The 16,230-nt window shown below is 33.6% G+C and overlaps 1 protein-coding gene across 10 annotated transcripts in view; it reads left to right on the top strand.

Annotated features, from left to right (window-relative positions):
• The window catches only part of LOC138126175 (basic helix-loop-helix ARNT-like protein 1), a 247,641-nt gene that overhangs the window by 221,723 nt on the left and 9,688 nt on the right, over positions 1–16,230 (top strand). For 8 of the 10 annotated variants that reach the window (XM_069041888.1, XM_069041919.1, XM_069041915.1 and 5 more), the window contains one exon: positions 2,622–2,845. In XM_069041888.1, the coding sequence (XP_068897989.1) occupies positions 2,622–2,845 (224 nt within the window). Of the gene's footprint in view, positions 1–2,621; positions 2,846–16,230 lie in introns of those variants that run through there. The other 2 variants (XR_011157670.1, XR_011157669.1) reach the window with 1 other exon arrangement.

The following is a 16,230-nucleotide window of genomic DNA, read 5'->3' as shown; positions in this document are numbered from 1 at the left end:
GCTTATAAAAAATAATTAAATAAAAATTAATTCATGAAATGCATTATTGATAAGTCTCAGCACTCTCAACAAATTACGTATTTATTAAACACTTAAGAAGGTGAATAACATCAGTGATTCAGTTAAAAAAGTAACAATGAAAATTAAAGGAATGGTTCGAAGTGTCCTCCATTTTGCTCTGAATATCTTCTCACTCTCTTGTTTTCAAAAATATTTTGTAACATCTGTTCATTGATGTTACGACAACAGATGGTAATCTCTTCTATTAACTCATTTAAATTATTAATTTCTTATTTATACACTTCACTTTTCACATAGCTGGACACAGAAAAGTATGGATGTAATGCAAGTTCTCCTCCAACAATTTTATGGCATGTACCATGTACTGCAATTTGAAGAGACAGTCTAGTAAGTTCTCGGATGTGCTTCTAAATGATCTCGTATATTTTCAACTACATTTTCCATCACTTTGGGACGACCTGACGATTTCCCCTTTTCAACAATACCAGTAGTAACAAAGTGATAAACAATTCGATGTATGTGAGCTGCGAGGGACTTTTCTAAAATATTTTGGTCCAGGTACTTGGCTAAAAATTCTTCTTTGCAAGCTTGAACGCTCTATGTCCATTCCTCGTGTCTTTTAACACTGTTGCGGTAATAAGACATCATAAGGAACTTATTTTGTTCAAGTGTGAAGACCATTTGAGCAATTACTTCTAAAATATTTGAGAGGTTATAAAATTATTCTGATTTTCGATATAAAAACTGATACAGACAATACCTTTGTAACACCACCAGAAATTAATTAGCTTCAACACTACTGGTAGTAACAAAATGATTAACAATTCGATGTATGTGAGCTGCGAGGGTCTTTTCTAAAACATTTTGGTCCACGTACTTGGCTAAAAATTCTTCTTTGCAAGCTTGAACGCTATATGTCCATTCCTCGTTTCTTTTAACACCGTTGCCCGTTGCATTAATAAGGCATCATAAGGAACTTATTTTGTTCAAGTGTGAAGACCATTTTAGCAATTACTTCTAAAATATTTGCGAGGATATAAAATTATGCTGATTTTCAATATAAAAACAGATAAAGACAATACCTTTGTAACACCACCGGAAATTATCTAGCTTTGGAAAATGCTTTTCTTTTAAGAATAAATAGATCAAGAAAGGAAGGAACAACAAAACAGGACTTCGAAAGCGGAAATAAGGTTAAGTTGACTTTTTGTTGACATGTGAATATTTGACAATTTGCAATTAATAGTAATATACAGGGTTATTTACGAGAGGGGTATAGTCCAATTTTTACCCTTTTGAGGTGACGTTATTATCTAGTAACTTTACGTATGTTTGAGCTAGGATCAGAAACAAATTTGAATTGATAATAAATAACTATAAATGTGTCAAATTTGTTGACAATTGTTTCGAAAGGTTATGTTTGTAATCAATGTAATAAGTGAAAGAAATTAAAAATTGTCAAATTGACAGAAGCATAAAATAACCTCAAAGTGACCATCAATAAATAAACGTGCCTTTTTTTTTTGTTTTTTTCTGTTTCTGTCGTTTAAATAAAGAGCAAGCGAGGAAGGAAATCGTGACGTCACCTCAAAAGGGTAAAAATTGGACTATATGTCTGAATTTCTTTTTGCCGCAACCCATTATACACATTGCAACAATATCTTGATTTCAAATTTTGAAAATAATTATAACTGAATCCACGACGGCTCTTAGTCCTGTCTCTTTGTCGTTAAAGCAAAAAATCTTTGTCAATTCGAAAAAATTGTTTTTACAATAACGACGAAAAGACTGATATGATCCTCATTTTGAAGCGCGTGGAAAGAATTCTGTCGCCGTTGCGAATGTTTCCAAGCCGATGGTAGACACTTCTAACATCTTTTACATTAACTTAATTTGTTAATTTATTTGTTGAATTTTGATTAAATACAGGTTATCTGCCAATCTGACATTTCTGACAAATCTATTCAACTGACTTTGATTTCTAATTTAAAAGAAATAACACATTTGATTTAGTAGTCACTGCCATTGTATTGTTGGTTGCGGCAAAATAAAAATTCAGAAGTACCCCTCTCGTGAATAACTCTGTAGTAATGGATGAATTTAAAGGAGGTGGCAAATTCAAATTCCAGAACCCTCTGCAATCCCACATTCTTTGATAGACAGTCTGTATAATATAATTAAACTCGGTACAGGTTGCAAAGACACAAAGGGACCAGAAAATCACAGTTTGGGTTGAATATTTTCCATATAAGTACAGTTTTAAAGTAATTTCAAATGACTGATGCCATAAAAGTGCTGTCGCAAATGACAAGTGTGTCTTTGCAACCTGTACCGAGTTTATGTACTCTAGTTATTAATTTCTTTTGATTCATTATGTGCTGGTTAAAACTCAGATTTTACACAATTAGGAAATGGCAAAGTGATGGAAAATCACCGTGATTGTAGGCAAACCATTTTTATAATGAATATGATATGTTTAATGAAGTTGTTTGCCCAATAAAAAAAATGTCTTTTCGAACTGACAACCTCTGGCGTGTGGGTACAATGTACTCAAAGACATTTTTAAAGATTTCAAAAATCTGACTTTTTTTTTTTTTCAGTGTACGACCGTGGAGAAAGTAAAGGATCATCATGTTATCGATTACAGTCAAAAAATGGAAAATTTATTTTCTTAAGGACGTTTGGTTTTTTAGAAATCGATGAACAAGGCACTGTTGAAAGTTTTGTATGTATCAATACACTTGTAAGTGAAAACGAAGGTTATCAATTAGTGCTTGAGATGAAGAAAAAATTTTCTGCTTTAATCAATTCACAGTCGAGTCCGGTGAGTATGTTTTTTTAACAACAGATAATTTCTAATAATTTAATATAAAAAAATATTGTCAAATCTTTAAGAATTTTGTTCAATTAATTTTTTTTTATTTGTCAATTCTTCCATTTACAATAAGTACGGGGTCATTATAAATGATTGTCTCATCGTAGTAGGCGTTGGTGACGTAGTTGAATGTGCTGCAAGCTTTATAACATGAGTGAGACTAGCATTGCCGATAGGTAGCGCTGCTGGCGGTAGTGTAAATTTGTCTACTAGTTGGTCTCACGTTGCGAAGTTAGCGGCACATCCCAAATTTGTGTCGGTTTTCAACGCGAACTGCAATGGGACAATCATTTATAACGAAATGACCCTGTACAAATAAGTAGACATTAGAGAATGATCAACGACGGCCAGTTCCACTAGGCTGTACCAGTTTAAAACTTCTGTGTAAATTCTCGCAGATGTCGTTTCCATTACCATTCTAGCATGGCCAGTTCCATTATGGTCCATACACAATGGCGTTAACGTTACGTCGATGTTAAAACGTTAATGTTAACGTTAGATCTAGAAATTCTAAATTACATGTATTTCATTGTGGACCGTTCACAATGACGTTATGATGAAAATTAATGTTGCATGATATTGTTAGCGTTAACGTTAGTTCTAGAAATGTTCTGAATTCTCAACGTTACATTCTAACATTAGCCAACGGAAATAGTTTATAAAAAGTACTGAAATACATGTAATTAGATCTAACGTTAACATTAACGTTTTAACATCGACGTAACGTTAACGCCATTGTGAAAGGGCTGTTAAACCTATGATTATGGCCATCCTAATTTCCCTAAATTAACGACATTTCAAAGAATGCCGTGGAGTGCGCAAGGTTGGTAGAACTGACTAATTTGTATAATAGGTTGCCTCGTTGCCATTTGAAGCAATAGTTTGAATTTTTTCCCCCCGCAAAAGTTACTCGTGACGTCAGAGTGTAGGTACTAAACTTTTACGACAGAGTCTGTCGATCATGCATTAGGTGTTCCCTCGCTAGAATAAAGCCCAAAAAGCCCCCTAATAAACTCCACGGAGCTTATAAACCTTGGGTTCTATTCTAACACCCAAAATATCTGGGTTGATTTTACGTCACGAGTTACTTTCCCCCCGCCCCGCAATTTTCAAAGAGGCAACCTATTATACAAATTAGTCAGTTCTACCAACCTTGGGAGTGCGGTGAACTAGCCCCCTCTATCTAATTTCACAAAAACAACAATTAACCGCTAACTTTCAAAAATGTATCAAGCTAACATTTTCACTTACTTTTGAGTTTAAAATGAGTTTTGTTTGTGGAAACATTAATAAACCATTAAAATTTAAATTTACATTTAAAATTTACGGCCAAAAGTCCATAATGTACATCAGATTCCTTTTACAAGAATCAGGGTTTTATTACGTTCTGACACGATCTTTCAGCTCAGATGCTGTAGAGGCTACTTTTTCGCACGTAAGGCTAAGAGGTGGTTTCTAATGATGCTACGGATGCTAGAACAGCTGAGTATGCAATGCGCCAAATTTTGCGCTGTGGCTGTGGCTGTGGCATTGTCAAAGCCTCGAAATTCTCGACAGAAAATATAAATTCCGTCAGTTCTGCAAGAATACAAAATTTAATTAGTAGAGACAGAACCAATAACTTTTAAGATTTATTAATACCATTGAAAATACGAATTCAAATTTAAGCATTTCGTCAAATTACTCTCCCTGTCGAAAACATTTCTTCGGCATCACTGGCTTTTTTAGCAGGATACTCGTACATTTAAAAAAAAAATAAATGACAAATTCCATTGTGACGACTGTCTTGCATCACTACTTTCAAGGGATATTCCTAGACCATTGCTTCGGCTCATTTTTTTTCAAGATCGAGGAGGTTTAACGTATCCTATTAAAATATTTGTGGGACTTGTAAAACAGATCGCTGCCATAACCCAAAAGATTTTACCGCTCTTGGAAGTGGAGAAAACTTGTCAACAGATTAGTAATATTTTGTATCGACATGTAGGACAAAACCCAATGCGCTGATGTTCCATTCATACAGATGCAGTCTGTATCATTGTTGTAAAGGCAACAGTGAAGCCAGTTTTAGACAATTGGTGCGATTCTGTTTTAAAATTTACCAATATTGCTATATAACAAGGTTGCAGTTGCTATGATATGAAGCTGTTAATTGGTTGGATCTATGCAAAATCAATGTTGTTCAATAACAATATTGCTAAATTTTGAAACAGAATCCCACTAAATATTTGTCTGGACACAACTGATACAATTAAAAAAAAAGCTACGTTCATAACAAGCCAATGAGCAGGAAAATTTTAAAATTGTAATTGTTTTTATAGTGTTTGTGTTTTTGGGTATCATTCAATAGAAGAAAAATAACTTTCTTTTCATTTGTAAATTTTTGTGTTTTTATTTGTTAATTTTTATGGACTTGGAACTAAACGTTTTTCTTTATACCGGGTGTAGAATTGGTTTACGAGACATAGGATTTTACATGTAAAAATAAAGAGTTTCAATTATTGGCTCCCCTAATAATTTTATGCCAAAATAGTTAAAATGCAAGTTAAAGAGAATTAAAAATACTGTCTAATTCCACTCTTTGTTTTTTTCTAACATTTTGTGGTACTGAAAGAAAAGCAAGAAAGGAGTTAACACAAAAATACTAAAAAGTAGCACTAGCCATGAAACTTGACTTTTAAAATACTATGTATTTGTCAGATGGTTTCTCTATTATTTAATTGTCTTTTAATTTGCCCTTCAAATAAAGTCGTACAGGACTACAGGATGAATGAAAAGGTATCTTCCATTAAATGCTCAAACTTCTCTACAATTCTTCCAATTGTTTCTGTGGCAGGAATTGATCGGTCTGTGGAACCTGAAGCAAATGTTGCTTGGAAGTTGCTTAAAAAAGACCCTTCATAATAACATTTAAAGGAAGAAATACAATTTCATGCTTAGTAGTACTTTTTACTGTTTTGTGTCAACTTTTGTCTTTCCTTTCTTTCAGTACCACAAGATGTTAGAAAAAAAGTAAGACTGATATTAGACAGTAATTTTAATTCTCTCCAACTTTCATTTGAACTATTTTGCCGTAAAATTATTAGGGGAGCCAATAATTGAAACTCTTTATTTTTACATGTAAAACCCTATGTCTCGTAAACAAATTCTACACCCGGTATATGCCATTCACGATGTTTTGGCATAAGGGGAGGCCATGGAAAAAGTGCATTTAAGTTGGCAGTAGAGCTGCCTGTTGAATTAGGTTATGTTTTTCTGAGTTTGAGGTTATAAACTGCGTCATTGTCTAGTGCATTGTTAGTTTTACTACATAGTTTTGCAATAGAAAAATACACACATTTTTAATCCAATTTAACAAAATAGGAAACTGACTTGAACAGACTACAGAATAGTAGGGACCGGGACCGGAAGACGAAGTGGCTCCTGTTAATTTATGCACCACTTAGATAACCCACCTAACACCTATACAGTGTCTTAGCCAACCAGTTTGTAACTTCTCAATGAATTTTTCATTTTAACCAAAACATTCCTAGAACTGGATTGTATAAAATCTTGTACCTACTTATTAAGCCTTACTTTATTCGAATCTTTCTGCAAAATATTTACACACCCATCGTCTATGACAAAAAAGAACAAAACTATTCAACTTCCATAATTTCATTCTGAATCATCATTACCTGCATCAAAATTCCAATCATTTTCCGAGTCACATTCTCCTAATGATATTATTAAAGAAAGAACGTTTTCAAATAAAAGATTTCACATTAATTTTGTCCAATCTTCCGAAATATGTTCTTCACAATATCTACAAAAATGTTGGCAAATTTCAGGAGTACATTTCAAAATAGACTCAAGCCATAAATTCACAACTCTATCGCGAAGTTATAATAGGTCTTATAAAGCCCCTGTGCCATTTCAATTGGGTCGTTGTTTCTTCCTTCACTATCCGTGCTACATATTTATCTTGTACTCACCTACGATTCAATTTATACACACAAATAAAAACTTGACTTCATTGTAACTTACTGAAAATATGTTCTGCAGTTTAATGCAAACACCATCAATACGTTTTAAAGTCGCTTAATTATTATTACGGTAAATTCGGCAACATGTTACGTTCATTTTGATAGGTCCGCATGTCAAGCACTTTAGTGACAGCAGAAATGACAGAAATCAAACATGTATCCAACATTAAAAAATGAAATCATAGCTTCCCCTTATGCCAAAACATCGTGAATGGTATATAAATGATAATACCTCCAACAATGATTACGTTTTTGATGCCAAGAAGCCGTATTACCAATATTGTTGCTGTTATACTGGATTACCTAATTTTTTTAAAGTACTGTTGCATCCAGAGTGTCCAATTTGCCATAACAAGATTACCTACCTATACGTCAACTTTTTTCAAATGCCGCCAATTTAACATCACATTATTAATTATTTCCGCATGTGTGTATATTTGTTCAAAAATTTCTGACAGTCACATTTCAACATTTTGACAATTAAATTTCAAAAATAATTAAGAAAAAATCTACTGGAGGTCACTATATGACCTCACGTCCAAGGTTGGTAGAACTGACTAATTTGTATAATAGGTTGCCTCGTTTCCATTTAAAGCAATAGTCTGAATTTTTTCCCCCCGCAAAAGTTACTCGTGACGTCACAGTGTACTAAACTTTTACTACAGAGTCTGTCGATCATGCATTAGGTGTTCCTTCGCTAGAATAAATCCCAAAAAGCCACCCAATAAACTCCACGGAGCTTATAAACCTTAGGTTCTATTCGAACACCCAAAATTTCTGGATTGATTTTACGTCACGAGTTACTTTCCCCCCCGCCCCGCAATTTTCAACGAGGCAACCTATTATACAAATTAGTCAGTTCTACCAACCTTGCTCACGTCACACGAATGTCACAGAATCAATTTTTCATGTGAATTGGGACGGCCATAATCATAGGTTTAATGGAGCTGGCCATGATTCTAGACAATCATATTTCGATGTCACTTGGCTACAATTGAATATGATTGTCAGACTTACATATTGTCAGAAAACAAAAATAAAATGACTTATTCTCAGTTGTCAGACTAGTTGTCAACCGAAAGTTTCAACGCACGGAATAAATTCAGTAATTTTAAAACGAATGATATTTTTGTAAAACTCTAAAAGAGGTCAACTTTTATTTTAAAGTGCCCTGGTTTTAAATTACTGCACCTATTTGTGACGTCATCTCCTTCAGTCATACGCATTTTTTTTAAATATAAATATAACTAGCCGACCCGGCGAACTTCGTACCGCCTCAGAATCAATAAATGTGTTAACTTAGGTATTAGCTTTTTCGGTTAATTTATTTGGAAGTAAAAGTATATTAATGAGTAGTAGAGCAAATTGCCGTGTCCCGAATTGTAACTAACTATACAGTGAATTTTTTATCAATGAACCATAGGGATTGACATGGTGTAAACTTTATTTCATGTCCGAAAAATAATTTTGCAATTAGCAGTAGAAACACCATTGACGCGAAATAAAGTTTATACCATGTAAATCTCTGTGGTTCATTGATAAAAAAATTCACTGTATAAAAATAATCCGGAATTAACAATCACCATAAACGGATTGAATATTTTAATCAGTTTGGTTGGGATACAGTCAACATCTGACGGGAAGAAAATATGGAAAATTAAATTAAAAATTGGAAAGAGAATTACTAAGCATATGCGTGTTTGTTGGAAACATTTTGTAGATGAAGATTTTGTTCCACTGGTTTGTTGGTTTGATGGTTTGGACGCACTGTTTACTTGTTTTTGTTTGATAGTTTCGAGGTTAGGTATGCCGCACAGCAATAAATGTTCAACCCTAAAACAGCTTCCCCCGTGACGTAGCATTACTTGGGGTAGCATTGAAATAATTACAGACAATTGACGTACTTAAATGCATAATTAGTTAAATACAGCTGCGATACACTGAATAAGTGAATAAGCCCATTTCTAGCGTTAGCCATGACATAGCAGCGGGTATGTTCCTGCACGGATGTTGGCCTTGTAGGGTCCTTTGATGGTTGATATAAACGCGAAATTTAAAAAAAAAAAACACAAACAAAATTGCAAGGGGACAAATCCGGCGAGCGGGCTCTCTACTACAAATTGCCCCTTATTAAGGTGAGACTCCAGTTCTTTGTCTTGTCGCACTCCCGGTTTGTCTGAAATCATGGTCTAAACGTAGTGACCCATGTAACAATTGATTTCTGGTTCGCGACACGACCCAACATTGGAGCAATTTCGGAAGGGTTGCGATCAGTTTGAAAAGTAGACGGCAAACGCAGGCTTTCCACTCTTCCAACGCATGATGGCAGCTGATAGGGGTAGGGAACAAATCTTGAAAACCACGGCTTCCGAATGAGACCACTCCCGTTCCATTACGACCCCTACAGTCTGAATAGCGCGCATTTCAAAAAAGGAAGTTATGTTGTCGCACCCTGTACAATGCAAAAGTAGGTGTTGTTGAACACCATTGATCACACTTGGTGTTAAAACTCAGGTGACGTTAAATCTCAATTAAGTTCAAATTGTCGATGCGCGCACAATGACAGATTGTGACAGATGACATAACCTTTCAAAATGAATTTTCTTCATAATTTTATTTTCGTTAGTTATTCGATGTTTTAATAGTTATTCTGCTAATCGGGGCGGAGACAAATCCAACAGTATAAAGATCATAAAAATCTGTCCAGCCGTTCTTGAGTTATAAATAGCGTAACTAACCCGACTTTGTTTTATATATATACTGGGTGCCCCAAAATTCGCGGAACAACGTAGTAGTACGTTGTTAAGTAGTCATTATGAGATCAGGTAAACATGTTTAAATAAATCAATCTTCTTTTTTGTAGAAGATATGGACCTATTCATTACACTAAATGTGGCAACATTTAAAAACATTCTATGCATCCCAATAGTCTGCAAATATTTCATTTTTGTTGTATCCTTGGAAATGAGAGGGAAAAATCAAAGCCGTGTTGCCGTACGCTATTTGAGGTAAAACGAACAAAAATTACTACTTGGAAATGCTGGAAATAATGAAGAAAATAATTGCAAACCTGATCACAATCGTTCAAAATTATTAGGCCACTGGCTAGTAAAAGACAAATAGTCAAAATCTTTTTAATATTTAAAATAAATGAGATCAAAGCTGCACCTTTTGGGCCCCCATATCTTCAAATCTAAGAGGTATAGAATTTTTTAATTATTTTTCTCGTTATTTTCTAACATGAATTGACATTGCCTCATTGAGTTGTTCCGCGAATTTTGGGGCACCCAGTAGATAGATTATATACAGGCTGTTTGATAAAAAACGCCTCAACCCATAACTTTTTTATTTATTATCCGATTTCAAGGAACTAAAAAACCAAAGATATGGTTTTTCATGCGCTACGAAGCAGCCATAAAAAAAATTTTTTGGCGTTATTTTCAGTAGCTAACGATAGTCAACTTCTTTTTTTTAAATGGACACATGTAGTTTTTTAGGCACAGTCTGGTAAAGTTTTTTTTCTGAATCTAATGATGTATTAAAAGTTATCGTTTGGTCCATAGATGCCTGAAAAAAAATAAAACAATTTTTAATTGTAGTTCAGCTTAGTATGAAATTTTCAAGTGTGCCGTGAAAAACAATTGGAATACAAATAGCAACAAATGTCAAGTGTGAGTTTGAAAATTTTCAGATGCAATCTTGAAGAGTTACATTATTACTTTCTTAGAAAACATGAATTATAATAATAATAATAATTATTTTTTCTATTAACTTTTTGTTTTTGACGAATTACGATTTTTATTACACTGGAACATAAAACAATAGTCAAATGACTGCTATCCTGCATGACTTACAATGTTATTTTATACTTAAATAAAAAAAGTTTAAAAAAGCAGATGAAAATTTCTAAGCTGACGTTTAGATGACATTTATCGTACATTGTATTCCGATTGTTTTCCACAGCACACTTGAAAATTTCATAATAAGCTGAACCACAATTAAAAATTGTTTTTTTTTTTCAGTCAGCTATGGACCAAACGATAACTTTTAATACATCATTAGATTCAGAAAAAAAAAACTTCACCAGACTGAGCCTAAAAAACTACATGTGTCCATTTAAAAAAAAAAAGTTGACTATCGTTAGCTACTGAAAATAACGCCAAAAAAAAATTTTTATGGCTGCTTCGTAGCGCATGAAAAACCATATCTTTGGTTTTTTTGTTCATTGAAATCGGATAATAAATAAAAAAGCTATGGGTTGAGGCGTTTTTTATCAAACAGCCTGTATATTCGATCGAAACAAGGTAAAAACAAAAAGCAAAAACATTTATTTTATTCCAATATCATGGTTTACTATTCACCTGTATTATAATTTCAAATAATTTACGCGGTGAAATACAAGTGGTAATTTTGTGGATGAGTGTACCTACTTGCCTTGAAGAGTGTCATGTAATAGATACAATTACGGCCACGGAATTTTGGCCGTCACTAGTCATTCCATTGACATGAGATGTAAAGCGGCCCTTACTTATTCATAACCTCACTTTCTACTATTACAAGCATGGATTTATTAGTACTGGATACGGCAATACCCTATAAACCTATGTCGACTTTGAAAAAACATATCACAGACTTCGGTACCTTCCCCCAATTTATTCTAACCTGTATTCAAATATGTTTCTCTCTGTTATTAAAGTCCATTCACGTTGGATTTTCCTAGTCAAGGTCAAATAATTCAATATTGTGGCGGTGTGATTTTTAGCTTAAAAATGCTTTAGCTGTGTATGTCACCAATACGGGCTGATAAAGTAACCAAGTCATTCGTAGACTGTAGAGGTTATGTTATTTGCTGTCAGCAAAGAAACAGTCATTTTTCAAATATTGTTATTAAACTTTTTAGAGGATAACAATAGGTAATAATACATCCATTTTGTTATCATTTGCACTAAAAATAGTGTCAGTTGTTAATCGGTATGATAGGATTAGGAACATACAATACCTAACTCCTACCTACTGGTGTTGTATGTATTTTTCTGCTTGCGTTGTTGATTAAGTGAAAAAACCCCTTAATGACTACATTTACTTAACCTTCTGCGACTAACATGATGATTGATGAGGGACCAGAATAAGTTATAGAAAATGAACCCAATAGGAAATTGTGTGAAGTTTCTTTCATTGGAAGCGATAGAAATAAGAAATGCATCTAAATGATGGAACAAATTTGGCAATAAAATTTCAGTTATTCAGAGACACATACGTTTTGATTGTGACGTTTCAAGAATGTATTGTTACAATTGCATACCACAAAAGAAAGGTGAATTTTGATCTAATTTAAGTTTTTTCGATGTACCTACATATTACCTTTAAAATAACGTTGTATTGTTGAAACTGCTCAATAAAGGTCGTAAATAGATTATATTCATGTTAATACATACAATACATTAAATATTAAAGGATTCTAACTAATTCATTTTCGAACTGAAGTTATTTTTTCTGAGTCCGTATTAGCTTGAGGGTTTCGTCACATTACGTCAGTTGTGGAAGGTTAACGCAATTTTAAAATTAACCTTTTTTCTTTACGCCATGGTAAAATCACCCAGGAATAGACTTTTATTAAAAAATCTGTGACTTTATTTCACACGTCAAACTAACATTCAAAATTAAAGACGTCAAATCGCTCTATCACGAATAAAACACGATAATGTAAATATTACTAGGAAAGGAGGCGCAGGCTTGCAACGTGACAACAATTTGGCAGGGAAAATCCAACGTGAATGGACTTTACAATATTATCCGTTCACGATTGTTTCAAATTCGGACTGTCTATGAAAATCTGACATTTTAGTTGGCAATATTGTGATTTGGCATAATAAATCTATTTTAGGTTATAATTGAATTACACTGAATCAATTAGGGAATTAACAACAAGACAAATATTTAATAACGAAACGTCATATGACAGGACCTGACGCCAATCTAACAAAAAATATCATGGCCTCCTGCGTGTTTAAAACAATCGTGAACGGCATATACGTATGTCGTTTAGATGTTTCGCAAATGTCAATTTTGAAGTTTGAAATTAATTCAAAAGTCTGAACCTGTGGTCTGAACTGTCATAAAACTTGATGTTTTAATTTCTAACATTATTCCTGCATTCGTAAAATAGAATAATTGCAGTAACGAAAACCTGCAGAATTTGTTCTACTCCTTATAGTTCTTTAAGAAAAGACTTATTTTTTCACTGGTATGTACCTAAAATAGACGATTCTTTACAAATACCCAAGACCTGGGTGAAAAAATGATTTCAGTTTTCCAAAAGAAACCTTCTTAAGAAACAAATGGATATCAGTGTGGAAGAGACAATCAAAGTTGCAAAAGATGCGGTTATTTATTCAAAACATTTTCGGAATTCTGATTAGGATGAATGTAAAAAACCATGTAAAATTTTGCAGAAGAACATTGTAGTGGCAACAAAGGTAGAGCGTATAAAACTTAATATTTAATTTCTCTTTCATAACTTACTTACCTATTTTTTAAAATTGTTAGAAAATAAAACGACGGCGACTCAATCAGTAGATTCGAGATATAATGCAGATATAACAGTAGAGCATAGCCCTCGAAAAACAAAACGACATGTAAATATGATCCAACAATATGCTGACGAGCAAAGGGAAATACACTACGAATGTATGAAAACTGCGAAAGCTCTAAACAAAAACAAGATAAGAAGTACCTAATCTTAACAAAGTTGTATTATTTAATAATGAGTAAATATAAGAATCTGTTACAACTAATATTTATTTTGGTGTTTTTTCGTAAGTTTCATGGATACTTGTGAGTTTGAATTTACGCACAAATTAAGTGGTTCACAAAAGTATAGTTGTTGAAGGCAGACAACTCTCTTCACCTTTGTACTCCAAACCTGGATTTCCTTTTGTGAAACCTTTACCAACAGCATTGTCAGTGTTTCACATTAGAGTGAAAAATATCTGGCTTTAGACGAATTAGTCATTCTTAATATGTTCAAGTTCTAAAACAATAATACTTGATAGAGTTAAAGATTCAAATACTCTCGAACTATGCAAACTTCAGAGAAACAGATTAGAAAAAAGATGATACGAATGACAGGAGAGTAGGTAATAAACATTTGATAGATTGAGAATTTAAACCAATCAGTTTCGGGGGACTCTCTAAAGGATAGTGCTAATACCCAGATAATGCGTTGAGAGCGACAGAAATAGATGGTACGTCTTGTTCAACTATGATGGCTGTACACCGTATCCAGTACTAATAAATCCAAGATTACAAGATTGTCATTTTGATGCAAGAAAACGCGCTTTCTCATTTCGTGCAATTTTGGAACAGGGATACTATCTGCACTTTATTGAAATAGGGTATTGGTGGCATGTTCGCAAGTATGACATTGACAAATTTTTGGATGTCAATTCCAAAAGTCAATCATAATGACAATAAAGCATGGACTACATAATTTTTTTTTTAATTGGCATGAAAGTGACGGCCAAAATTCCGTGGCCGCAATTGTACATGCTATAATAATTTTCAACGACATCCGTGCTGTCAGTGTCATTTTTAATATGTTGGTGCAGATTGTACACACAAATTCATAACCAGTATTCAGAGTATAGGAAAATCCTAGTTAAAAAAATGTCAAACAAGAAATTGAGGTTATGGTAAAAGAAAAATATATTTCGTGAAACATCAACAACAAACGAATCAAACGATAATCAATCTTCAACATGGTGTAAAACATGGTTAAACGAAGTCATCCTCGGAATCCGAATCAGACTACATTTTTTATAGATAGAGAGTGTAGTCGTCTAAAAACAATAATTGTAAAGTTTTGAGTAGGTAATATTTTTGTATTTTTGCTAAACTTTACCTACTTTAAATGCTTTCTTCTTCGTTATCCTCATCCTCATATAAACGTTTCAAATGTGTGAACACTGTTTTTTATAAATTTTTAAATTGTTGTTAGATTGTTGAGAGTTGCCTTTTTCCATAAATTTGTGAATAAAAGCTTGAATTGTGTTTGTAGTAATTGGTAATACATGCCTAATAAATAAAGCAAAACATTTATACACATTAAAATCTCTGAAGAATACATCGATCAAATCCAGCTATCATCACGGGTTTCTAAGTAACAACAATTAAAAGATAGGTTTACGATATGGCAATCTATTATCTATTCACTTTGATTGTGACCGCAACGAAAAAAATAGTAGGCGCTGTTTAGCTGTGTGCTGCATACGTTTTACACTAAATATTTGTGTGGTGTGAACATGATGTGAAAATGTCAGAATTGTCAAAACTTGACAATGGTAGTAAAGCAATGATTTCAATGTATTTATCAAAATTAATAACGGAAATTGTTTTGTCACCGATGAGGATTTTCACCGGCGAATGTACTTTATTTGAGTCGGGAAATTGAAACTCGCTTTGCGCTGGTATTTGTTTATTTTCTGAACTACCGTCTGATCTGACTGAGTGCTGGGCTCGTAGTTGCTCTCTCAACCTACCCTCTGGACCCAGGTAAAATACGCGCAAGTACCTCCCCTGCTCCGGGTAGGGTGAGAGAACGCTTTCACTTTTTTCCTAATTCATAATGGTAAAACATAATTGTTTAATCCTAAGACTAAACAGAAATCAATATTTGAAGTAGGAGAAACTAAAAACGTCTGTCAGATAAAAATTAATCAGACAGAAAGAAACATGAAGTTTAGAAAAGTGTTTTATAGGAGATGAAAAGGCAGAAGGCATCAAACTACAGTACTTACTAGCCAAAATGTACAACAAAAAGCACAAATAGAGTTAACTTTATTGGCGACGTTCGTCTTTGTGAGTTGTTTTCCGTTGGCTTCAATAAAATGTCTCGAAACAAGTCAATATTAACCGTTTGTTCTTAACTTTGAGAAGACGACATGGCATTTCCTTTTTGAATTCCGAAATTTCGTAGCAACGCTCAATTTTATAGATACGCGCACAAAGTCTACGTCGAAAAACGTTTGCGCAAGTCGTTCTCCGTTCTGTCTTCTGTGAGCGTGACGTTTCTGCCAAAATGGCGCCTCCGAGAGTTGCCAACTGCGACTGGATTTAGTGTTATCTAAAATTCCCTATCAATAACCTAGCAACTGAAAAGTTACTAGGGAGTGGTCACAATCAAAATGAATAGATTATAGCCAAAATTGTGTTCACTACTTGTACTATGGCGGACAATAAATTTAGGCCGGCAAATTTCTGACATTTCAAAAAAGTCAATGCAAGCGACCATTTATTGTCATTATGACTGAT

The sequence above is a fragment of the Tenebrio molitor genome, chromosome 1 (genome assembly GCF_963966145.1).
Source record: "Tenebrio molitor chromosome 1, icTenMoli1.1, whole genome shotgun sequence".
In the NCBI taxonomy this organism is placed as follows: domain Eukaryota; kingdom Metazoa; phylum Arthropoda; class Insecta; order Coleoptera; family Tenebrionidae; genus Tenebrio; species Tenebrio molitor.
Note: the sequence above shows the minus strand (reverse complement) of the source record. Positions and strands in the feature narration are given on the sequence as shown.